Below are 23,028 nucleotides of genomic sequence, written 5' to 3' on the forward strand. Positions count from 1 at the left end.
AGAAACGTGCCGGGCGCAGGGTACAAAGTGGTGGTGTTTAATTACTTGATATACAACAGCACATTATGCAGCCATATGCCCCCTCCCCGAGAGAAAGAGAACTATAAAGTTTATCGAAGGATAAAAAGGAGAATCCTTCCTGTCCTGCAGCAGTGGGGCTGCCTCCCAGGCTCAGCCCCCACTGCTGGCTCCAGGCGAGGAGTGGGGACACTTGGGGACATGCCACCCCAGCAGGTCTGGGCAAGCTCTCGCAGATGGCACATGCAGGTGGGGAGGGCAGCCAGCACGCAGTGCTGCTGGCGTGAAGGCAGGACACCACAAAGTGGAGCTGCCCGAAAAGTCCTTGAGATTCAAGTCCTACCAGATAAACACAGAGACGAGGCCACTCTGGGGAGAAAGGAAAAACACCCCTCCCCACCCCCCCAAATAAAACAAAGAAAACCAAACAAAACAGCAGTTGTAAGAGATGTCTCCAGCTCATCTGGTTCCTGTGCCACCGGCCCAGCTAGCGCTTGGAGAGCTCATGCGATAGCCAGTCCAGCCCGTCGTAGAGCCCCGTGCCCTGGGTCGCACACGTTGCCTGCACATACCACTGCAGAACAGAGGGAAACAGAGAAAAGGGCTTTGGGCTGTGCAAACTGTCAGCCCGCTGCACCCCGGGAGCAGCCCCGTGGGCCCAGGGGTCCCTCCCACAGGGACAGGGATGCCATCCCAGCCACTCACGGTCCTGCTGCGCAGCGTCTGCAGCCCCAGCTTGTCAGTCAGCTCGCTCACTGCCATGGCGTTGGGCATATCCTGCTTGTTGGCAAACACCAGCAAGACGGCATCCCGCAGCTCATCCTCCTGCAGCTGCGGAGAGAGCGGGAATGGCTGAGCGCGGTGAGCCCTCGGTGAGCCCTCGGTGAGCCTCTGCAGCGCCAGCACCCCGGCAAGTGAGACCCAGCTTGGATAGACCCAAAGAGCTGGGAGGGCTCTCCAGCTCCTCAGTTCACCTCCGGTATCTTGGCCACCCTCCTGCCTGCATCGTTGTCTGGAGGCCTCAGTGGCACTGGGATGCTCTTTCAGGAGCACCCATGCCATTCACAGAGGGGATGCCCATGTTGGAGCATGGGGCTGCAGGGGACGAGGGGCAGAACGAGAGAGGAACCGCTCTCCGAACAATGGCAAGCAGGCAGTGGGCATCTGCCTGTGTCTTTTCCCTGCTCTCAGGCTGTGACACGCTTCGCTCTGAGCCAGCTTCCCTCCCCAAGGAAGCTCTGCCCCCTCCAGCAGCCGCACTGATGAGTAAATGACCCCCACCTCACAAGTTGGCTTTCAGACGTCGTTTCTGGATGCTGCCCCCCCTCCCCATGTGCCCTGGGCACTTGGCTAGCAAAGCCCTAAGTAAAACGTAGAACCGTGTTTTCTTGGCCATTCCCCCCCCCCTTGCAATTGCTCCTGATTGCTGCAGATCCAGCCTCTGCCTGGCAGACGAGTCACTGTCAAGTCCCCAAGCCCACCTCTGGATAGATGGCCCTAGCTCTGCGTCGCAGGCAGAGCAGAGCCAGGTCTCATCTTGCACCCACCCAGGCGCTGGTGCAGAACTGGGTCAGTGGGGGAGGGCTGGGGGATGCCCACCTCCCTGCCAGACTCAGTCCCTGCCAGCACTCACCATCTTCTGCAACTCATCGGCAGACTCCTGCACTCGCTCTCGGTCATTGCTGTCCACCACGAAGATGAGACCCTGTGGGAGAAGCCAGGCTGGAGTGGGCAGCTTGTACAGAGGGGGACAACCCAAGCAGGCTGCAGGCACTCCTGGAGGGAGAATGGACCTGCTGCTCACCTGCTGCCCCCCATGCACCCCCCCTGCAGAGCCAGAGCACCCCAGGGACAGTGCTGCCCCCTTGCCTGCCCCTCTGCCGGACCCCTCTGCCATGCCCCACTCCAACAGGGTGATGGGGCAAACACCCATGTGCCACCGCAGCAGGGCCACTGCACTGGGGACCGGGATGCATTCCCTGCTGCCACTCTCACACCCCATTTGGGCAGGATCAGGCCACAAGCCCTGGGGACCCTGGGCCAGCCCCGCGCAGGGGGAATAAATTACCCCTGCCCTACCCATGTCCACCCTGGCCCGTGCTCCACATACCTGCGTGTTTTGGAAGTAGTGCCTCCAGAGGGGTCGGATTTTGTCTTGGCCACCCACATCCCAGACAGTGAAACAAATGTTCTTGTACTCCACTGTCTCCACGTTGAACCCTGCGGGGGGAGAAGGGGGGGCGGGGGGGCAGGCAGAAGGGGCAGGGGAAGAGGGTGCCCACTGTCTCTGGTACAGGGCTCCTCCTTCTTTATCCCTCCTCCCCCCGTGAGGGATTTACACACATAGATGAGATCCCCCCAGAGCTGTCTCCTTTCCAGGCTGAGCAACCCCAGCTCTCCCAGCCTGTCCTCGTACAAGAGATGCTCCAGCCCCTTCACCACCACCATGGCCCTGCACTGGACTTACTCCAGCCTGTCCCCATTCCCCAGCACCAGACCCAGCACCCCAAGGTGTCTCAGCAGAGCTGAGTGGAGTGGCAGGAGTTCCTGACCCACCCTCAGCACTCTGCCCAGTGCAACCCAGAGTCTGGTGGCCCCAAGCCACAAGGGCACGTGCCTGGTGCTTGCTCAGGGTCCATCCCATCAGGATCTTCCCACCAGGGCCTTCTCCCCAGAGCTGCTCTCCAGGGCCCGGGGTTGTTCCTCTCCGAGGGCAGGACTTAGCATTCCCCTGGTTGAACTCCACGCAGTTCCTCTGCCCGTTTCTCCAGCCTGCCCCAGATCTCCCCAGATGGCAGCATGACCACTCCTCCTAGCTCAGGACCATCCACAAGCTTGCTTGAGGGTGCTCTGTCCCTGTCACCCAGGTCACTAACAAAGATGTTCGGCAGCGCTGGCCAGCATGGCACACCAAAGATGACCAGCTTCCCTGTCTTGGCAGCTCGGCCGGTTCCCTATCCGCCTCCATCAGCTTGTGGAAGACACTACGGTAGAAGGTGCTGAGCACCCCGCTGAAGCCTTCGCACCCAGGATCTGGCAAGACACCACCCTGCCCTGCTCTGCCTGCCCAGCTTGGGCAGACGGGACCTGCATGGGCTGAGCAACCTCCTGCCCATGAAAATGCCCCTGTACCCCACGGGCCAGGGCCACCCCATGGGTAACAGCTCAGGCTCCATCGCCGTGGGGCAGCAAAGCTGGGTGGCAGATTGGGGCTCACACCCGCTGCGCGGTGGGTCAGGGCAGCTGCCTTGTGCCCATACCCGCGCTGGGGACTGCAAGGGACATCTTGGGGTGCAAGCCAGGCTCCTCAGCAGGCACCGCTGGTGGCCGTGCCCCAGCCAAGCAATCGGTAACTGGGGTAAGGGCTGGGCTGACACCCAAGCAGCCCCCAGTGGGCCGGGGTCGGCCAGGGGGACCCACAGGAAAGCGGGGTACCCGCGTGGGCATGGCCTGGGGGATGGGGGGGGCAGGCCCTGCCCGGTAGCTGGTGCCCGGCGGGGGCCTGGCCGGGTGCTGGCTGTCAGAGACAGGCAGGGTGGGGGGCCCTGCCCGGTACCCAATGGGGACCTGGCCCGGTGCTGGCTGTCAAGAGGCAGGGTGGGGGGCCATGCCCGGTACCCGGTGCTCGGTGGGGGCCCTGCCCGGTGCCAGGGCACTCACCGATGGTGGGGATGGTGGTGACGATCTCACCCAGCTTCAGCTTGTAGAGGATGGTGGTCTTGCCGGCGGCATCTAGGCCCACTGCAACGAAGAGGTGGCGTCAGCGGCGCCGGTACCGGTACGTGCCCCATCCCCATCCCCATCCCCCGCCCGGCCCTGCTTCACCGCCCCCGCGCGCACCCATCAGGATCCGCATCTGCTTCTTGCCGAAGATGCGGGAAAAGATGGCGGAGACCGTGAGGCCCATGGCGGCGGCGGCGGCGGCGGCGGCGGGAGGGACGGGACGGGACGGGACGGCGGCGCTGCCACCCCGTTGCCTCCGCGCTCCGCCGCGCCGCAGGCCCCGCCCCCGCGCACCGGGCCCGCCCCCGGCCCGGCTCTCTGCACCGGAGCCCCGCCCCGCCCTCGGCTCCGCCCCGCCCCCGCCCCCGCCCCACCCCCATAGCCCCGCCCCCTCGCGCGCTGTAGCCCCGTCCGGCGGAAGTGGCGTGCGGCGCTGTGCGCGTGCGCAGCCGGTACCGACCCGGAGGTAAGGGTGGCGGCGGCGTGCGGGTTGCCCTGGAAACGCCGCGGGGCCGCGGGACCCCCACGGCCACCCGTGACCCACGGGACCCCCACGATCACCCGTGACCCGCGGGCTCTCTGCCCCACGGGCGCCCGTGACCCACGGGACCCCCACGGCCACCTGTGATGCACAGGGCCTCTGTCCCCGCGACCACCCGTGACCCGCAGGCCCTCTGCCCTCGCGGCCACCCATGATGCACAGGACCCCCACGGCCACTTGTGACCCGCGGGGCCTCTGCCCCCACGGCCTCTCCTGTACCACGGCTGGGCTGCCTCCAGCCCCTCTGCCCCTGCCCCACGGGCCCCCCTGCCCCACGGGCCCTCCGCCCCATAGGCTCCCCCTGCCCCACAGGCCCTCTGCCATGGCGCTACAGCCTCTCCTGAGCCCCCCTGCACCGGCCCTGCCGCCCCCTGCCACTGCACCGCAGCCCCTTCACCTCAGCAGCTGCCCCCAATCCCTGCCCCGTGCCTTGCTCACCCCCCACCCCAAGCCCCACCACATCCCTGTCCCACCCACTTGTACTCCCCTCCCCTCTTCCCCTGGCCCTCTGCCACAGGGACCCCCAGGAGCTGCCCCCGCCTCATTCCCAGAGCTGGCAGGGGCTGGGTTACTGTCACAGTGGGCGCTTGTGCAGCCCAGGGACAGGCCGGGGAGTGTTTCTCTTGGAAAGTGAAAATCGACCTATTTATTACATATATTAAGAAGTCCTGAGGGAGAGCAGCTGCAGCCGTGCTGCTGTACGAGGCGTTAAAGCATTTTCTCTGGCTCTGGTTGAGAAGTTTGAGGCATCAGAGTAGCACAAACGCATTTCCCCCCAGAGCAGGACCCCTGGGGCAGTGGGTACTTGGCAGGGCTGGGTGCAGGGTAGCAGCTGCATTGCAGAGTTATTAACCACGTGGTGTCCTGGCGGGGGTCAGGATGTGGTCCTGCTTAGCTACGTGCTCCTGTCGACTGCCAGTGTGTCTTTGCTGCTCATTTACCTTTTGTGCTGTTTTTCTCCTTTCAGATTGCATGAATCATGGAGAAGTTTGGCATGAACTTTGGAGGTGGCCCGAGTAAAAAAGACCTTCTAGAGACTATTGAATCACAAAAGAAGCAGCTTCTTCAGTACCAGGTTCGGCTGAAGGATGTCGTTAGAGCCTACAAGAGCCTACTCAAAGAGAAAGAAGCCTTGGAAGCCAGCTTGAAAGTATTGTCCGTGTCTCATGAGGCAGATATTGGCTTGAGCGGTGCTCAGCTTGCGTCCATGGCTAGCTCCAGCCTGCCCTTTGCTGATTCTGCTGATGACAGGAGCTCAGTTCACAGTGAGGATAGCGTAGGGACAGCTACCAGCGCAGACACTGCTGCCAGTCTGGCCAGTACCAAGGGCGAACCGGGGCCTGAGGATGATAAGCTCGCGGCTGCCACTTCCTCTTTTAAATCAGAAGAGACAAGTGGTTCAGAGAGTGGCATCAGCACAAGCAGTGGGGATGTATCATCTGCTGCTAGTGAGGCTGATAAAAGAGTGCTCCAGCTGAAGACGCAGCTGGCCACCTTGACCAGTGCTCTGTCAACAGTCACGCAGGAGAAGTCCCGCATGGAAGCCTCGTACCAAGCAGACAAGAAGAAGATGAAGCAGGACCTGGATGATGCCATTAAGAAAGCAGAGGATGAGACCGAGAAGTTGGAGACAGAGCTGAAGTCTGTCCAGGACCAGCTAGCTGAGACAAAAGCCCGTCTGATCACCCAGCAGCACGACCGAGCCCAGGAACAGGGTGACCACGCTGTTATGCTGCGAGAGCTGCAGAAGCTGCTGCAGAACGAGAGGACCTTGCGCCAGGATACAGAGCTGAAGCTGGAGGAGACCAGGGAGGCGCTGGCCGGCAGGACGTGCATGGCTGACCGCGCGGAGGGGTATGAGCTGCAGATCAAGCAGCTGAGCCAGGAGGTGGAAGACCTGAGGAGAGAGCTGCAAGCTGTTCAGGAGGACAACAAGAAGCCAGATCCCCGGATACAGGATCTGCAGGAGGAGATGGCCAGCCTTAAGAACCACTTTCAAGTGCAGCTGTTGCAGGAGATGAAGAAGGTAATTCCTTGTCTGGGCCCTGGAGCAGCTCACTGGGTGGGATGTATCAGCAGTGACTGGGGTGGGGTGTGAGGCTGGAGGAGCACAAATTCCCTTTCCTGGTCCCTCAGAGTCCGAGAATTTTGAAATAAATGAGAGCATCACAGCTTTGATTGATGGGATGATAGTCCCAGAGGAAAATAAAAGCTGTTTATGCTGCAATGTATAAGTCATTAGTCAGGGGGTGGTCACCATTGGATCTGGGAGCAACCTTTGAGGTGATTATGTGGTGACTGTCCTCCACAGTGTCATTTGTTTCTGAATATGTTACCGTCAGGTGTGGCAGTGGCTGAGCTTGGGAGGAGGGATCTTTCCTCTGCCCCTGTGGCAGTGAGTGTGGTCTTGTCTCTGTAGAGTATCTAAGTGCAATGCAAGGTACAATTACAGGAGCTCATGAAAACTAACCTTCTTCAGTGAAACTCTGAGTGCTCTGGGGAAAGAAGAAGGATAAATACAGGAGAAAGGCTCTGGTGTGTGCATGCAGGGCGAGAGCGAAGAGCTGAGAAGAGGGATATGGTGGAAAAGAGGAACTTGTGTAACTGCGTGTTTTGGGGCAAGGTGCTCAGGGGTTGGCATCAGGGGTTTGGCACCAGTAACCAGATTTGCATCTGGAAACACTGAAATGAGATCTTCCTCATCTCCTTGCACTCTGGAACACGTTTTCTTCTTTCTAATCTGAAGCATCAGGCTGGTTTAATGCAATTTGCTTTTTTTTTTTTTTTTGGAAGTGGTCTCTAACAGCTTCCCTCTGGCAGAGGTGAAGGTGATCTGACTCTGGCTGTGTTTTAGTTCACGATGGTGATTGTCAAGTGCTGCCATTCTCCAGAGCACTTAACAGTCAGATCTCAATGCTGTAAAAACCATGAAACACCAGGTGTTTGCTGTAGTTACTCAGAAACCACTGAATTATATTATTATCAGTGCAACGAAGCATAGGATTTAAGTAAATTGCAGTAAGATGCATGAAAGCTTTAGAGCATGCACACGTTTTTAAAAAATCCTGTAGCAGACTGTGGCAAGGGTTTGCTGCTTCCCTCACTGCCACACACCTACAGCAACGCAGATAATGCTGGTAACAGGAACTCTGCAGAGCCGGGAGCAAAACCAAAAATGCTTTTAGTTTAGTTTATCCCAAAATAAATATCCAAAAAGGCAAGTCAGGGTTCTAGGGAAAAGGATGGCCCGCACTTGTTTGGAGTTCAGCAGAGCAGAATTAAGCCCCTGTGTAAACTGGAGACCTCCTGTCCAGAGCATTGAACTAATCTAACCCTGCCATGTCTCTTTGCTCCCAGACTGCACAGGCAGAGGAGCAGCTCCGCCAGCATGCCCAGATGGAGGAGCGGCGAGTGGCTGACTTGGAGGCCCAAGTCTCTGAAGTGTCGGAGCTACTTGGCACTTACGAAAAAGCCAAGCAGAAAGACCAGGCGATCATTCAGAAGTTAAAGGACCGCATTGTGCAGTTGGATGTGGAGAACAAAACCCTGGCCATTGCTGCCTCCAGCCGATCCCCTGTTGATATTCACGTAGAAGAAGCCAATCTTGATGTTAATGTTCTAAAGGATAAAATGGAGAAGCTGAAAAAGCTCTTGCAGGCAGCAGCTAAGAAGAGTCAACCCACCCTGGACATCGAGAAGCTGTGTGAGCTGGAGCTGCCAAAGGGCACTGAGGCTGGGGATGGTGAGAAAGCCACTGCTTTGTACTATCAGCAGGAGCTGAAGCAGCTGAAGGAAGAGTTTGAAAGGTACAAGATGAGGGCACAGGTGGTTCTCAAGAACAAGTCAGCCAAAGATGGCAATCTGGCTAAAGAACTGGAGGAAGCTCAAGAGCAGCTGGCTGACCTGAAAGAGAAATACATTGCCCTTCAGCTGTCTTCTGATGAAATAGAGAAGCAGCACCAGCAAGACATGGAAGCCAAGAAGCAAGAGTTGTCCCAGCTGCAGCAAATTCATAAGCAGGAATTAGAGCGATGTCAGCTGGACTACAGGGAACGGGCACTGAAGCTGGAGGAGGAGATGCACAAACAGCGGGATCGAGCACTGGCGGTGCTGGCAGAAAAGGACCAAGAGCTGGAACAGCTGAGATCTGTCGTGTTGCCTTATGGGTTTCAAGGATCCAAAACCTACCTGGCATCAGGGACTGACGTTACCAGCGATGACTCACCAGGTAATGATTCCTCCGACATTCTTCCCCAGGCTTTTCATCTCTCCACCACCAGCGAGCCCACCTTCTTCTTGTATGCAGAGCAGCTGGCTCGAAAAGAAGTGGAAATTGTAGCACTGAGGAAGCAGAAGCACAAGCTGGAAATGCAAGTTCACCAGCTCCAGGAGAAAATCTTAGTTGAGGAGGAGAAGCACCAGGACCAGGTATCCGCACTTCAGAGCGAAATCGAGAAGAATTTCAGAGATAAGAGCAGAGAGGGAGCCAACCTGGAATACCTCAAAAACATTGTTTATAGATTTTTGACACTGCCAGATTCTCTTGGTCGCCAGCAGACTCTAACGGCCATATTGACTATTCTGCATTTCAGCCCAGAGGAAAAGCAAACTATTACCAAGCAGTCAGCTTACAGCAGCTGGTGGCTTTCTGGGAAGAGATGAGATGGTGTCTTTTATTCCTAATTGCTTTTGCATAGTAACATGTTTCTGATTATTAACTAAGACCACTTCACTCGTGGTGTAACGTCTTTCCGACCATGCGAGGGAATGGGGAGCTTTCAGCAAAGAATTTGGTTTAACTAGTGCTCTTAGCACTAATTTGAAGTAGAATTGTGCCAACTATTCCAATAGGATCACAGCGCTCTTGCTGTCTGGTGTGAGAATTTGCTCTGAGTTGGAACTTGATTTTTAAAAAAAGAAAGTAATTGAAGATACTGATGCTTTTTTAAACACAATTTTATAGTATCGCTACCTGTCAGGCATGGGGTGAGGAGCTCTGTTAGAGTGGAACTTGCTTGTGTCTTCAAACACCAGGCAGGCTTGTGACTCAAAAGATTCAAAGGTGGTGGGGAAGGGGGTGGGGAAGCACTTAACACGGTGCTAAAATAGCATAAGACAAAGAGCTGAAAGCCTGCAAGAAGGATGAGTCTTTACCTACCAGCATCATCCAAATGCAGAAAATCTTGAGCAATTTCTCATCAGTTTTTTTTACCTAGAGCCAAATTTATACCAGTGGATACGGCAGCTCCTGGTGGCACGGGGGACCAGCCGATGGCACAGCATGTTACAGTGTGCTCACATTACTGACCAGGGATTCTCTCTGCAGCTACCGGTGTTTCCCAGGAAGGAGGAAAGATATCCTAGGTATTTACATTTGAACCCTTGTAACTGCGGTGGTGCATGCAGTGATTCCACACCAGTGCCAGACCAGAAGGTGCTATGTAACAGTTCTTTTCAAGGCAGATACCTGAGCTTTCTGACCCTGTTTGAGATGGGAACCAGGGTGCTGCAGAAAGCAAACAGAGGAAAGGCTGAAATAGGCCCGCTGACCCTTAGCAGTTATTTTCTGAGCGTTTGGGAGTTTCAGTGAAGTTTTGATGTTCTGCCACGTTTTTGGAAGCAGGGCATTGCTGCTGCTGGGATAGAAGAAGCAAGCAGCAGTGAGGGGCAGAAGCTCTGGGGGCAGCATGTGCCCTGAGCTTGGAGTAAACACTGTGAGGATGAAGGCCTGACCAGTAGCTGTGTAGACCTTGAAATTCTTGCGTAACTTCCTTGCAAATTGGTGAGCATGGCAGGAAGGAAGCCAAAGCGTTCTGAAACACTGCTGGCTTTGGTGGACCACTCTAAGCTCCCTGCTGGTGTTCCTGCCTTTTGCAGTTGTGCACCGGATCTGCTGGCTCCTGACTGCGTAGGCCCAGAGTGACGGAGCTGAAAGCGCTGGCTCAGTGGGAAGATGGCTGTAATAGGCATTTTGGGGACGGTTGCAAGAGTAAAGCCGGAGTGTGTGGTTTGATTATTAGTAGACTGTGTGAGAAGGGTCGGGGCCTTGGACACCTGTGGTGTGCAGCTGTGAGCGTGCTGGGGGACGGGGAGGGCAGCTGGCAGGCTCCGTGCGAGACCAGCACTGGCACAAGCACACTCCTCTCCCCTCTGCTGCGGCAGGAACGTGACTTCCCTGTTGTTGTTTGAGCTCTGTGCTTGGGTACCTGGAGAGCCGACAGGCTGGGGAAGGGGAACGCGCTGTTTCACCCTCAAAGCTCATATTTTCACCGGTCAAGGGCAGTGGCTGGCTTTACCCTGTGGCCTTCCCTTTGCCTTTCGTCTCCCCCCTGCCAGGCTGATGGCTGAGACAAGGGAAGCAGCTGCCTGTCTGAGGGACGGACTGGGTCCCCGGGGATCTCCCCAGCCGATGCCCTGGGTGCTGAGGCCACTAGATGGCACCCACCAGTTGCCCAGTCCCCAGGGACAGGGACACTAGGGTGCAGCATCCCGCCTGCTGCAGCCACCCCCGGCACTGCCAGGGCCTGATGCCGTGGGATGGGACCTGGCTGTGAAAGGCGACGCACAAGGAAAGCGGCAAGTAGCATGAGAAGGCTCAGCGACCGTGGCCAAGCCTGGGTCCTGGCTGGTCCACGTGGCCGTGGGGGCAATGCTGTATCTCAGGGCAGCTCACACAGGGCCTTTGGGCTCTGCAGATGGGAGAGGTTCTGCGGGGCAGCAAGGCGGGTTTTTCTGTCCAAAATGTTGTCTGCTGCAGTGAGCTGCTGCTGAGGTCTGGGGCAGGTTGCTGACGCTGTCTGTAATGAAGGGTATGCAAGGTCAGGAGAAAAAATATGAGCACGCCAGCTATTGTGTGTCCAGTGCTGCCTGTTGGCATTAAGTTATCTAAACCGGGAAGGAGCATCTCTGCAAGGCCGGAAGAGCTGTGCTGGCTGGATCTCCTGGAAAAGTGCCCATCAGGAAGTGTTTGTGCTGTTATTTAAATGGTCACTACTTTCTTAAAACCAAGGAGGGATGTTTTGCTTCCAGAGAGGTTGGGTGGTTGCCTGCAGCCCTGGGAACCAGCTACTCCCAGCTGTGCTTCTGCTGAAGCTTCTAGAGCTTTCTCAGCTGCGTAGGCCAAATCTCACTTGAGTTTTGTTTTCATGCACCTGCTTTGTTTTTAATTAAAGCTTGGCTACTGAAGCACAACTTCCCAGTCCCAGAGTACAGGGAAAGTTTTTGTAAACACTGGCATTATGTCTTGTTTTAACAATCCCCAGGCTTCTCACGAGTCCTGGAGCTGAGTTAACAAACAGGTTGATTTAGCAGCTCTCAATGCCAAGAGGGAGCTGCTGTGCCTCTGGGCAGCATCGGTGCCATTGGCGGCTTGCACCGGCTCAGCCGGGTGGATGAGCCATTGCCACTCCAGCCAGACAAGCCCCACTGCTCAGCGCAGGTTATGCTTGCTCCTGAGTGCACGGTCCTTGCATGGCTGCAGCTTTGCAGCTGCTGCAGCTCTTACTCGAGCGAGGCCAGCACAGCACACGCCGTTTTTCTTGCAGAGGAAGTGGGCTCCGAGAGGCTGCAGGAGCCGAGCAGGGCTCCCCAGCCCCTGCACCCTTCCCCACCTCACAGCGTCTTAGCACGGGGAGCCAGAGACTGCGAGCACTTCTGCAATTCAAGTGCCTGGGATATGCGGAGAGCTTAAGCAGCTGAACAGGGTGGAGTCCTTTCCCCTCTCAGTGCTGTGCCAGCGGTCCTTGTCCTGTCAGTGGCGGAGATCTGCTCCACAAATCTCACCTTGCTGAAGGTGAGGGCAGTGCTCCGTTTAATGCAATGCTTGGTGCCAATTTCTCCTCAGAAAATCCTCAGGGAAAACCCAGGCGGAACCTTTGCCTGCTGGAGGTCTCGGGAGGGAATGACAAAGCCAATCGGTCAGCAGTTACTCATGCTGGCATGGACACTGCCTCTGCGCAGAGGCCAGGCTGAGAGCGTCAGCACTAGGTCCCACGCAGGATCCTCATGTTGCTCTGATGGGGGCAACTAAATAGAAATTGGAGAGTTCCTTCCAGGGAGCAGTCTTGGTCTTGGTCTTGGTCTCCTCACCTTTGAAACACTTCTCAACGATATGAGTATTGGCTCAGCCAAGGGATCTGCTGAGAAGAGCCCAGTCTCTGGTCCCAGTTTGGAAGGGTTGAATCAAGTGGTGCCTCTGAAGCCATGGAGATTGCTCAGCATCTCACCCTGCAGCAGCAGGAGCTGTTCCTGCAAAGCCTGAGGGTGATGATGCTTCCTCCAGCTTTCGCTTTGCTGCCCAGGCTGAGGAGAGATCCCTGTTTGCCCTTTGCCTCACACTTTTCTGGAAGAGCCTCTACCTGGAGAATGAAGTAACCAAGCATAGATCCAAAGTGGTGGTGGGTTTTGTGATGGTTGTCAGATGCAGCAGGACCCACTCTGCTGTGCCCGGAGCAGTGGGAGCTGTCTCTTCCCTACCTGCAGGTCTGGCCTCCTCCTGTGGTCCTGGGCAGGAAAAATTGCCAGCCAAACTGGAGAGAAACTGGCAGGCGGGAAGGCTGCAGCCATGGCAGTGGCGGTGAGGAGAGAAACAAAATAGGGTCCAGCTGGGACCCTGTGGAGCTACTGCCCAGTGACCAGCGGGGTTTAAAGAGCATTTCCTCACGTGATGGAGGAAAAAAGGAACAGCTACAAAGGAGGCAGCCATGGGGGAACATCTCTAGGAGCTGCCAAAGCAAAGTCCTCTGCATTGCCATCAACCTTGTGCAGCTCTCCCAGTGCAGTTCCTTTCTCTGTCCCTCTCCAGCCCCTCTCCCTAATCCTCCATCCTTCAGACCCTCCCCAACATCCCTCCGTCTTTCCTGTCTTCATTCAGCCAATGCCCCTGAAATAAAAGTAAAAAAAACTGTTTGAAGTGTAACTGCTGTTTGGTCACCTGTGGTTTAAGTGGTGAGCTGTGCGTGGGCTGGCTGCCGGCGCGTGCTTGTGCAGCGCTCTGCCCCCAGCCTCGCTGAGCGTGCAGGGCTCGGCGCTGCCTCTGCTTGCCGGACTGCAGGGCCTCTTGCCCCATGGTGCTGGGGTCTGCCAAAGCCACCCACCCTGGCTGCTAACTGCACAGCCCAGCCCAGCTGCGGCATTCCCGTTCTCTGGGCTTGCAAAAATTGTGCTTGAACGGATGTGAAAAAATGACTTTTTTGGCTTGTGAATTTGACTTGTTGTTGCAGTTAGATCATTGGGAAGTGTGAGCATCGCTGGAGGTGCGGACACAGCACCACTGCAGGGTATGAACACCCCACTCTGCCTTAGGAACAGTATTACGTGATGGCTTGTGACGGACAGAGATGCTGTATTTGAGCAGAAAGAAAATGTAGAGAGAAGATTGGGTTTTGTGGGTTTTAGTGATCCTTGCCCACACACTTCAGTGAAAAACATTTTACAGTGGGGTGGTTATTGAGGGGACCTGGCAGGTCTCGGCTGGGCCTGAACGGTGCTGGATGTGGCTTGGCCCAAGGGGATATTTAGAACCCCCTTGATTTCAAAATTGCCAAAAACTTATCAAAACCGTTGATTTCCCGAGGCCTCTGTAAGTATGGGAATACAAATACTTCATTTCTGCACCTCCAGTCCCGTGTCGGTGCCTGTGAGCAGACGCAGAGGGGCTCCACGCTGGGTACGTTTTTACCAGCGTTTCATGCACATCTGCGGTGTGCATGTGTGGGCCTTGGCTCCTGGCGCTTCCCGCTGTGGGCAGCCGCTGGCGCTGGGGCATGGCCGCAGCCTGCAGCCTGCACCGGGCCCTCCTGTCCCTGTGCGTGCCTGGCCGCCTGGTGTTGGCAGGGCAGCCCTCCAGTGGCACGCTGGCGTAGTCCGTGGTCTTAGCACTGGTCATGGCACTGGGGCTTGCTTTACACAGGTTTCCTCTGCCCTGCTGACCCTTTTCCCTTGCCTCAGTTTCCCCTTTTAGCAAGAAGTCTGCCCGTGCCTGTAGCAGCAGCTGCAGGGGTGCCTGTCCGTGCTTGCACACGCTGTTTTGCACAGGGGATGGAGAAGGGCCCCAGTGCCTGCCGGGAGCTGTGTCTTGCTGCACTCTCGCTCCCCAGCGTGCAAGAGGGAGGTCCGAAGGAGGCTGCCGCTCGCTCGCCTGGGCTCTGCGAGGACAAGGGGCTGATCCCCTCCCTGCTCGCAGGGCTTGCACATAGCAGCCTGCATGTCTGTGGAGCAGCTCCTGCCGCCCTGGCCGGGCAGGTTCCTCCAGCTGTGCCGTGCAGGCACCACTGCAGCCGTGTCCCCGCAGACAAGGTGTGGAGTGAGCCCAGCCAGCAGCGGCTGTGGGAGCTGCTCTGGTGCCATCCTCTGCCATCCTCTCCGGTGCTGCCAGCTGCTGGCCCGTCCCCAGGCTGTGCCCGGTGGCAGAGAAGAGCTGGGAAGGCTCTTGGCTCCCAGCTGCTTGGCCATGGCCAGTGAAGAGGAACACCTGTCGGCTCTCTCGGATAACCAGGTAAAGGCATCCAGGAAACCCTCTGGAGAGACCTGGGAAAGCTGCTGCCAAATGCTGCAGACCCTGGTCAGGCTTTGGGGGCTTCCTTCATGCTGGAGATGGGGAGCAGCGCTCTGGGGGTGCTGCAAAAGGTGGCCGCGGCAAAGGGGTCCCAGCTGCCTGGCCCAGGGCTTTGCAGGCTTGTGCTGGCCGGGGCCCGAGCGGCGCTCCTGCTCCGCTGTCTCTGCGTGACTCACCGGCCCTGGGAGCCATCCAGCTCCGGCAGTCTCGCTGGTTCCTCCATGGCAGCCCCTTGCCGCCTGGGAGCCGCTCTCGGCAGCACTGCCTGGAGCAGGACGCGGCTTCTTGGCGCTCCCCAGCCCTGGGCAGGGGAAACCCGGGTGCCGCGGTGAGGCGAGCTCAGGAGGATGCAGCAGGGAAAACCCCTCGTGCAGCCAGCGCCGAGAGGCCCGTCCCATGCAGCTGCGCTGCAGCACTGGCGAGGAACCAACCGCTGGCCCCACCACTTTGCCCACCACCAGCGAAGGGCTTCAGCTCCTGGGCACAGCCTCTTGGGGAAGACACTTCTGCCTCAGCTCTACCGGCTCCACGGTGACATGTTGGCACCGGCCACCCGCTGCTGCTTCAGCCAGGGACGCCCAAGGGAGTGGGTCTGCCTGTGCTCCGCGTCCTCCCATGCTGTGGGGCAGCCGAGGCTCCCCCTGCGGCCCCGCTGCCGGACACCTGAGCCCCTGCCCTCAACCTCTCTCCTTCAGGTCTTCGTGCTGACGTGCATCTACCTGCCGGCCTCGCTGCTGAGGTGTGTTCTGTCCCCCGACCTTTTGGCCATGGCTGGGCCCGGCGGTGCTGGGGGGAGGCAGCCACCATAGCCCTGTCTGCATGTGGCCTCGTGCCTCACCCGCACCCCACTCAGCCCCTGGACCTGGGGCGCATGTCTCTGGCCTTGCAACCGGCCCAGCACCCTGCTCTGTCACCCCCACACCCCGTCCCTGCCAGCCCCAGGGGAGGCTGAGCTCAGAGTCCTGGCTGGGATGGATTCACCAGGAAGCACCACAGGGGCACCATCTGCTCTGCTCTGCCAGGACATTAACCGCTGGCCCCATCTCTTCCAGCCTCCTGGGCAGTGGATCGGTCCTTGCTGTCACCTCCTGGCAGAGGCAATGCTGCCACATCCAGGTGAGTGCCACCAGCTCCCAGGGTGCACGGATGGGTTTTGGCCCTTGGCTAAGTCCAAGGCAAAGCTGGGCCAGCACTGCTGCTGCTGGGCTTAAAGCACAGTGGGGCAGGGAGAGGGGCAGGAGGCGCGGGATGCCCAGCACCGCAGCACTGGCAGCCATTCCCAGCTCCACTCCGGGCCAGCAAGGGAAGGGACATGGCCGCAGCAGCTCTGCAAAACCAGGGAGAGGCGGCTGGGGCCAGGGTGATGCTGCCAGCCAGAGCTAACGCTGTGTCCCGTCCCCCAGCTTCGCCCCCTTTTCCTCCTCGCCCTGGCAGATTTCCTGGCTGCTGCTGTGCTGCTGAGCACAGCCACCATCCAGCTGCTGCCAGCCCCGCTCTTCATTCTGGCGTACGCTGCCTGCCCCTATGGACTGATGCTGGCCACGGTAAGGGGGCAGCTGCACCAAGGGCTAGGCACCTCCTCTGATACCGCTGGGAACAGCTGGGACCCATCTGCAGGCTGGGGTATCCCTGCGGACGTCCTGGGTTGGGGGACTCTTTCTCCTACTGAGAAATAGCTCCTGTTCCCCTTGCCATTGTCCTGAGCCATCAAGAGTAGTTCCTTGGGGAAATGTGCCTAGTGTTTCTCCCCAGTCCCAGTGAGATGAGCACCACATCACCCTGACAGCATCCCTCTTGCCCCTGCTGTGCCCTTCTGCCAGTGCTGGGATGGCCAACCTGAATGCAGTCTCTCACGTGCACCAGAGCAGAGCAGGGCACGGCTTTCCCGGTGCAGACGTGCTTTCACCTTCATGCCCAAAGTCACCCAGTGCCTGCGCCTCCGCTGGCTGCTCTCCACCCTGCCTGGTGCGTGGACCCCGCAGTGGGCAGTGTCGCTTCCCTCCTGCCCCCAGGCTCATCCCACTGGTGATGGGGCTTTTGCCTCAGCCACACACAGGGACAGGGGCCAGGAGAGGCTCAGCACTGCGGGGCCAGCTCTGCTTCACTTAGTACCTACCAACCTGCCCAGCTGCATAATGCACAGGGTGGCCATCACTGCAGCTGCAGGCCTGCTGGCAGGACACCCTGTTCATGTCATCTAGAGCCCAGCACAGACAGATGGGCCAGGGTGGCCAATGCTGCCTGTAGCTGCCCGCCCCGTAAAGCTGCCGGCCGGTGAGGCCACCCGTTCCCCTCCCCAGGGTGGGCGCAGGGGCAGCGCGGGGCCATTTGCTCTTCATGCCACGTCTCTCGCACAGCTGCTCCCTTGTTGCACAGCTGCTCCTGGCCCAAGTCTGCTGGGGGGACGGTGGGATGTCGGGGTGCAGAGAATCAGGAGGCAAGAGGGAAGGTGCCTTTGAGGTGCTGGGCACAGCAGGAACCTGCTCTCCCTCTCGTCTCCCAGACCTTCTATGCAGTCTCATTCCTGATGGTGGTTGTCTACGCGTATGAAGCCTACCGCACTGTCCAAGGCTGGAGAGCCTGGCACGTGGCAGCTCTGCAGGTTGGTGGCCCCAGCCATGGTGCAGCCAGGCATTGCCCTTTCCACACACAGCTGCTCCGGCCCTGTGGGGACCCGGGGAACCGCAGCAGGGGTTCAAGGGCAGCCCCTTTCCCTGGGATGTTAGCAGCTTCCCCTGCACCCTGTGTCCTGGCAGAGTGGGGCTGGAGCCCGGAGCTGCTGTGAGACCCGCAGCCCCAGTCACCAGAGGTTTGCTCCCTGCAGGAGCGAAGCAGGTGCCTGGAGAGCGTGTGGCAGGGGCTGCCCTACATCCTGGCCTGGTAGGTGCCAGCTGCCAGCCCTGGAACCCCCAGCACCCCGAGTGGGGCTGTGGCACAGCACCGGCCCTCCCAGCTCTGCCTGGGATGGGATGGATGTGCTCACCTCCACCCCTCCCTGCAAGGCTGGTGCCGGCGCTCACACTCCTGGGACAGCTGATCGCGCGTGGCACCTCCTTCACCGACATTGCGCCAAGACACATGGACCCCATCGTGCCATGGAAAGGCAACAGCTCCCACGAGACCTACAGCCTTTACTGCTCCAGGTACACTCCCCACCTGCCACCCTGACCCCGAGAGGGGCCCGCAGTGTCCACCCCTGTCTCTTCCCAGTAGGCTTGGGCACGCTGCAGCCCCTGCAAGGCATGCAAGGGACACCTCTGGGTGGTGAAGGCTTTGGGGTGGGGGATTAGGGGACTGCCACCGATATCCTCTGTCCTTTCAGCTGCTTGCTCCTCATCCACCGCGCCCAGGATATCTGCTACAAGGTGAGCGCTGCTAGGTGCCCTGCCGTTCCCGTTCCCTGTCCAGCCAAAGGCAGGTGGGCTCAGCAGGACACTGGGAAGGCAGTGGGACAGTGGTGTGGATGGGGCAGTGGTGTCCCTGCTCAAGCCAAGGCAGAGGGGTAGCTCCCAGCTCCGGCAGAGCCTGATGCTGGCTGCTCCTGCGCCATGGGGCTTGCGGCGCGGCTCAGCCCTGCCCCTGTGGAAGGAGCCGATTAGGGCAGGGCTGATTTCCCATTGCCTCTCAGTATGTAGGTAGGAAGGATGTGGGCCTGGAGGAGAAGATCATCTTCTTCTTGTACCTGCTGCTGGTGCTCAGCTGCTGCACGGTAAGCCAGCGGCGCAGCAGGGCGAGCGCAGGGTGCAGCCGCAGCAGCCAGCGCTCCGGCTGATGCCCTTCCCGCTGCCCAGCTCCTGTACCACAGGGTGAAGCTTTGGTGCCGGAGGAATGCCGCGGCGCCTTTGCTGACCTTGGAGAAGGATGGCTTTGCTGGCAGGAGCATCCGCAGCGTCACCAAAATATCTCACTACTTCCAGCTGGTTTTTCTGCTCTGCTGGGCACCAGGCAAGTCAGAGCGGGGATGCCCCGCAGTTCCTGCAGCCCTGGCAGGCCTGAGCCACCGCAGCTCCTCTTCCAGTCCCTTTATTCCTGGGCTGAGACAGCACCTGGGTCTGAGACAAGAGGCTTAGACTGAGTAACTGCAAAACCCCCGGGTGTCTGTAGGACCCTGTGGCTGGGCAGACCCAGAATGAGAGGACAGTCCCTGGGTTCAGCCCACGCTGCTCTTACAATGACAGGTTTTTGCAGTGGCATTTCCTGAGCTGGAGGGTGGATTGTGTTTGATGGAGCTGTTTTTTGGCAATATCTCATCCCTTGGGGGGCCCATTTATGCTTTCAGCCTTACAGAAACCTGTGGCAATGAGCTCCCCAAGGTCCTTGGGCAGCACGCTGAGAAGGACCTTGTTGCACACACGGGTGCCTGTCCTACATAGACCCTTGTGCCGTGGGAAATAGGCTGTGACAGAGGCAGGGCATTCGCCACTGAGGGAGGGAAACCCCAGATGAAGCATTATCAGAGAGAGGGAGGCCAAGGAGTGTCCTTTTGTCTTCCACCCGCAGCTTTCCTCCTCACCCTCCTCTCCTTCACCAGCGTCAAACCTGCCTCCGTCTTTGTCCTCTATGTTGCTACAGTAAGTAAAAACCTGTTTCCTGGGCTCTGGAGCTGGGACATTTGTCCCCATCAGACGTGTAAGTGGTGATGGGGTGGGGGGTGGGGGGGCTGTGAGACCTCTGCTGTCCCGGTGCAGTAGTGGCAGGGCTGCCGGAGCACACCGGTCCCCGCTGACCAGAGGGATGCCTCCCTGGGCAGTGTGAGCTCTGCAGGCGCTGCCAGCCTGCACCGGGGACACCCAACCAGGTGCCACCTGGGACAGACACAAGGCAAAGGCCCCCGGTTGCTAGTGGCAGCCCTGGTCCCAGCCCGGCTCTGCCGGGGCTCTTCCCCCTGCTTTGGTGGTTGGTATTTTGCTTCTCAGCTCTTCCCAGATGCGTGTCTTGTTTTAGTTGACCGTGGCAAGAGGAAAGCCACCTCTTGTGTCCCCGTGTCACCCTGCCTGTACACTTGCATGGGCTGATCCCACACAGCTCCTCTCCAGCATGGAGAGGGCAATGGGGTTTGCCATGCTCCTGCCGCGCAGGGCAGCCCAGGGGCAGGTACAGGCAGCGCTCACCGCTGCCTTCTCTCTCGCAGGCTCTGACCGTCTCCCTCCAGGGATTCCTGCACAGTTTGGTCTACGGCTGGCTGAGGCAAAACTTCCGTCAGGAGGTGGTGGGCAAGAGACCCTCCCTGCAGCACCAGGGGCTCAGAGCTTACTATGATGAGTCCCTGGGGGCTGTTCCCTAGGCTGCTGCCTCGTCCTGGTGCCTCCGGGCTGCCCCAAGCCTTGACAGGATTTGCACATCCCCGGCAGTTCCCCACAGCCCATCTGTAGCCAGGCAGGATCTCTCTGGACTTGGCTCTTCGTGCCTGGAAAAGTTCAAGCAAGGCGCAGGCAGGTTTCCAGCAGCGGTGCGGGGCTGCTGTGGCCCTGCCCCAGTGGGAAGCCCACCTGTAGCCCCTCACTGCTGGAGGCAGCCCAGCTTCCCACCACCTGCACCATGCAGGCAGCAAAGCCACGAGCAGTTGCTGCACAAGTGATGGACCCTGAGAGGTGGGACAGGAGCTGTCTGGAAGGATGCTCCTGTTCTTCACCACAAGCAACTTGGCTGTCAGCAGCAGTAGGGCTCTGCAGGCTCGTGTGCAGTTCAGGTGCTACAGAAGGAGGCTGGTAGCATGCAATTCAGCAATCCCTAGACTTTCCAGCAACTGAACATCAACTGCAACTGTCCCGGGGAAGGTGGCGGTTCTTGTCTTGTTTCAGTGTTACACTTTCTGCCAGAGAACAATCCAAATTCCTTCACAGGGCTTGGGAGAAGGTGCTTCCAAATAAAGGTATTATGGTTGAGGTACTCCTAGGCTTTGCGGCTGCTAGATAAGTAACAGGCGGCGAGCCAGGTGGCTCATGCCTCGTTCCTGCCTTGGGGGATGGTACTTGTCCAAGGCTGTGTCAACGGAGATGAAGGAGTCATCGCTGGGGGTGATTCTGCCCCCACAGCCTCCTGCCAGGCCCCAGCTTCTCCACCACCAAGTTAAAATCAGCCCGACTGCTTCCTCACACTGCCTCTATTGCGTGAAAACGAACTGTGATGGGGGCGATGGGCAGGACCATGCTCACCCTCACCCATCCATTGGCTAGCACGGACAAATGGACACATAACGTAACAAGCAGCTTGGAGACTTCAGGCCCAGAGAAAATAGCCCAGGGCAGGAGCCAGGGTGCTGTCGAAATCTGCTGAGGCTAGGGATGGAGACAGTGCTGAGATGGGCTCAAGTACCGCTGAGCAGAGGGGCACAACAGCCCCTGAGGGCTGCGGTGGGGAGACCACGGAGCAGGTGGGGGCATGGACCGACCAGGTGCTGACGTGGCAGTGGCTCCTTCCAGTGCATCTGCTGGAAGCATCCCCTCTGCCACCCAGCAGCATGCTGTTTGGTGATCACTGGGACTCCTGTGCCACCAGAAGTGGAGGTGAGGAGTGGGGTGAGAACTCAGAAACATTTAAAAATTGGTTATTACCAGAAGCACAAGGCAAATGTTGGTGAGGGAGGACTGGGACAAGTTCCCATGTTCGTAGTACAGGCACGTGAACCAGGGCACGCAAACAGGGCAGAGCAGAAAAGCCTGTTAGAAGATGGAGGGGTAACAAGAAAAATGGATGGTGCACGGAAGCAGAGGTAGAAAAGCAAAAAGGATGATAATGGGTGTGGTTTGCAGGCAATGCAGTTTGACCTCCTTGGGAGGAATGCAAAGCTAAAAATACATTGTTGAGAGGAGTAATACCTGAAGGGGATGTTTGGGCTGTTGAAGAACAGCTACAACAGGAAAACGAGCCAGTGGCTCCTGAGCACTGCACAAGATAAGGGTGCGTGCTCACGCACTGACCCAGCTCCAGGCACACCCTCTGGCCCCCGGGGCCCTGTGGTGTGTGCTGGGACAGATGAAGGTGCAGCAAGGAAGTCAAACAACTTGTTGGGTGTCCGGGCAGGGCAGTGCGCACATACAGGAAGGATCGCTGCCAGACAGTACAACCTGGTGTCTGCTTTGGTGTGAGGCTGCGAGCACCCAGGGCTTCCTCCTGTGGGTACCAGGTGAGAGCCAGAAGTGGTGTGGTATGACCCTCTCCCATGCGGTTGTTGGGAGAGAAAACAATTAGACTGAGGCTTGCTTAGAACTAGGAACAAACCTGCTGCTAGGGCCACAGGGGAGGGAAAGGCTCTGCAAGTAGGAATGGGAGCAAGCAGGTGGGAAGAGCAGAGGTGGAGGTGCACAGTGATGGGGAGGACAAGTTGGGTTGGCCTCAGATCCCACTCCAGCAGCTTCCCAGAGGAAAGGAAGGGCTGGAAAAGAGTTAGGAGGTTGGAGGAGCAGCAGACAGACAAACCTCAAGACTATAACAAAGGTGATCCTCCCCATCTCCTCAGTAACACCGTGTTTCTGTAAAAACAGTTGGAGAAGCACAGGGCAGGCCCACAGCCAAGGCTGCGGGCTGGGCACCATCCGGGCACACAGCGGCACGGCTATAGTGATTCCAACCCAGCAAAGGGGAAGGAGACAAAACAGCACCTATGGAGGGTGTTGAAAGGAACAGCAGATAGTCAGAATGACAAAAAGCAAAGAAATAACCAGGTAGAAAGAGGTGAAGAGTTGGATTCAGGAGTGCCAGTGTCTCTGGAGTGCCAAAACCAGCCAAGGACAAACCCATCCTTGAAGGAGCGGTGACAGAGCTGGGGGGAAGAGAAAACAACGTACACAACAGCAGCAACCAGCACGTACAAGCCAAAAGTACTCAACTGGGTACAAAGAAGGGGAAAAGACAGCAGCCTGAAGTGAACCTGAACTCTGAAGATGCTCAGGAAAGAGATTTGTCTGCCCAGGAAGCTGGTCCCAAGGCTTCTGACCGCAGGACCCTCCACCCCACGCAATGTTTGCTTTGTGGATGCCTTGGATGTGCCATGTGTAGGGCAGAGGGACGTGCAGCAGCAGGCAGGTGTGAGTTGCCCTTTGCAGGGCTGGGCTTAGTGAACCCTACAGGTAAGTCTGGCAAAGGGGACAGGAGCCTCCATGTTGACCAAGAGCCCCAGATGTCTAATGGAGACTGAGAAAACACCACACCGAGGGCCACGAATGACCAAGCTCAACAGCACCTCTGCAGA

At 58.2% G+C, this 23,028-nt stretch overlaps 3 protein-coding genes across 4 annotated transcripts; 2 read left to right on the plus strand and 1 right to left on the minus strand.

Annotated features, from left to right (window-relative positions):
- Positions 1 to 16: 16 nt before the first annotated feature.
- On the minus strand, positions 17 to 4,055 carry ARF5 (ARF GTPase 5). The gene is made up of 6 exons (XM_080392822.1): positions 3,859 to 4,055; positions 3,679 to 3,759; positions 2,129 to 2,238; positions 1,652 to 1,723; positions 724 to 849; positions 17 to 592 (listed from the first exon to the last, which is right to left on the minus strand). Exons 1-6 carry the CDS (start codon positions 3,923 to 3,925, stop codon positions 506 to 508), a joined length of 543 nt encoding a protein of 180 aa, XP_080248948.1. The 5' UTR covers positions 3,926 to 4,055; the 3' UTR covers positions 17 to 505.
- Positions 4,056 to 4,162: 107 nt separating this feature from the next.
- Positions 4,163 to 9,216, plus strand: GCC1 (GRIP and coiled-coil domain containing 1). The gene is made up of 3 exons (XM_080392794.1): positions 4,163 to 4,207; positions 5,250 to 6,308; positions 7,640 to 9,216. Exons 2-3 carry the CDS (start codon positions 5,262 to 5,264, stop codon positions 8,942 to 8,944), a joined length of 2,352 nt encoding a protein of 783 aa, XP_080248920.1. The 5' UTR covers positions 4,163 to 4,207; positions 5,250 to 5,261; the 3' UTR covers positions 8,945 to 9,216.
- A 6,103-nt stretch (positions 9,217 to 15,319) lies between these two features.
- LOC308066022 (transmembrane protein 116-like) lies at positions 15,320 to 22,990 on the plus strand. 2 transcript variants are annotated; one of them, XM_080392814.1, is made up of 12 exons: positions 15,326 to 15,427; positions 15,533 to 15,576; positions 15,890 to 15,953; positions 16,241 to 16,381; positions 17,341 to 17,439; positions 17,662 to 17,717; positions 17,840 to 17,980; positions 18,160 to 18,202; positions 18,466 to 18,546; positions 18,629 to 18,782; positions 19,338 to 19,408; positions 19,969 to 22,990. In XM_080392814.1, the coding sequence occupies exons 1-12, from the start codon at positions 15,374 to 15,376 to the stop codon at positions 20,119 to 20,121; spliced, it is 1,101 nt and encodes a 366-aa protein (XP_080248940.1). In that variant the 5' UTR covers positions 15,326 to 15,373; the 3' UTR covers positions 20,122 to 22,990. The 2 variants fall into 2 exon arrangements, with proteins under 2 accessions (XP_080248939.1, XP_080248940.1); XM_080392813.1 differs by having other exon boundaries at positions 15,320 to 15,953; positions 19,338 to 20,086.
- The last annotated feature ends 38 nt before the right edge of the window (positions 22,991 to 23,028 follow it).

This window comes from Falco punctatus (genome assembly GCF_963210335.1).
Source record: "Falco punctatus genome assembly, chromosome: 6".
In the NCBI taxonomy this organism is placed as follows: Eukaryota; Metazoa; Chordata; class Aves; order Falconiformes; family Falconidae; genus Falco; species Falco punctatus.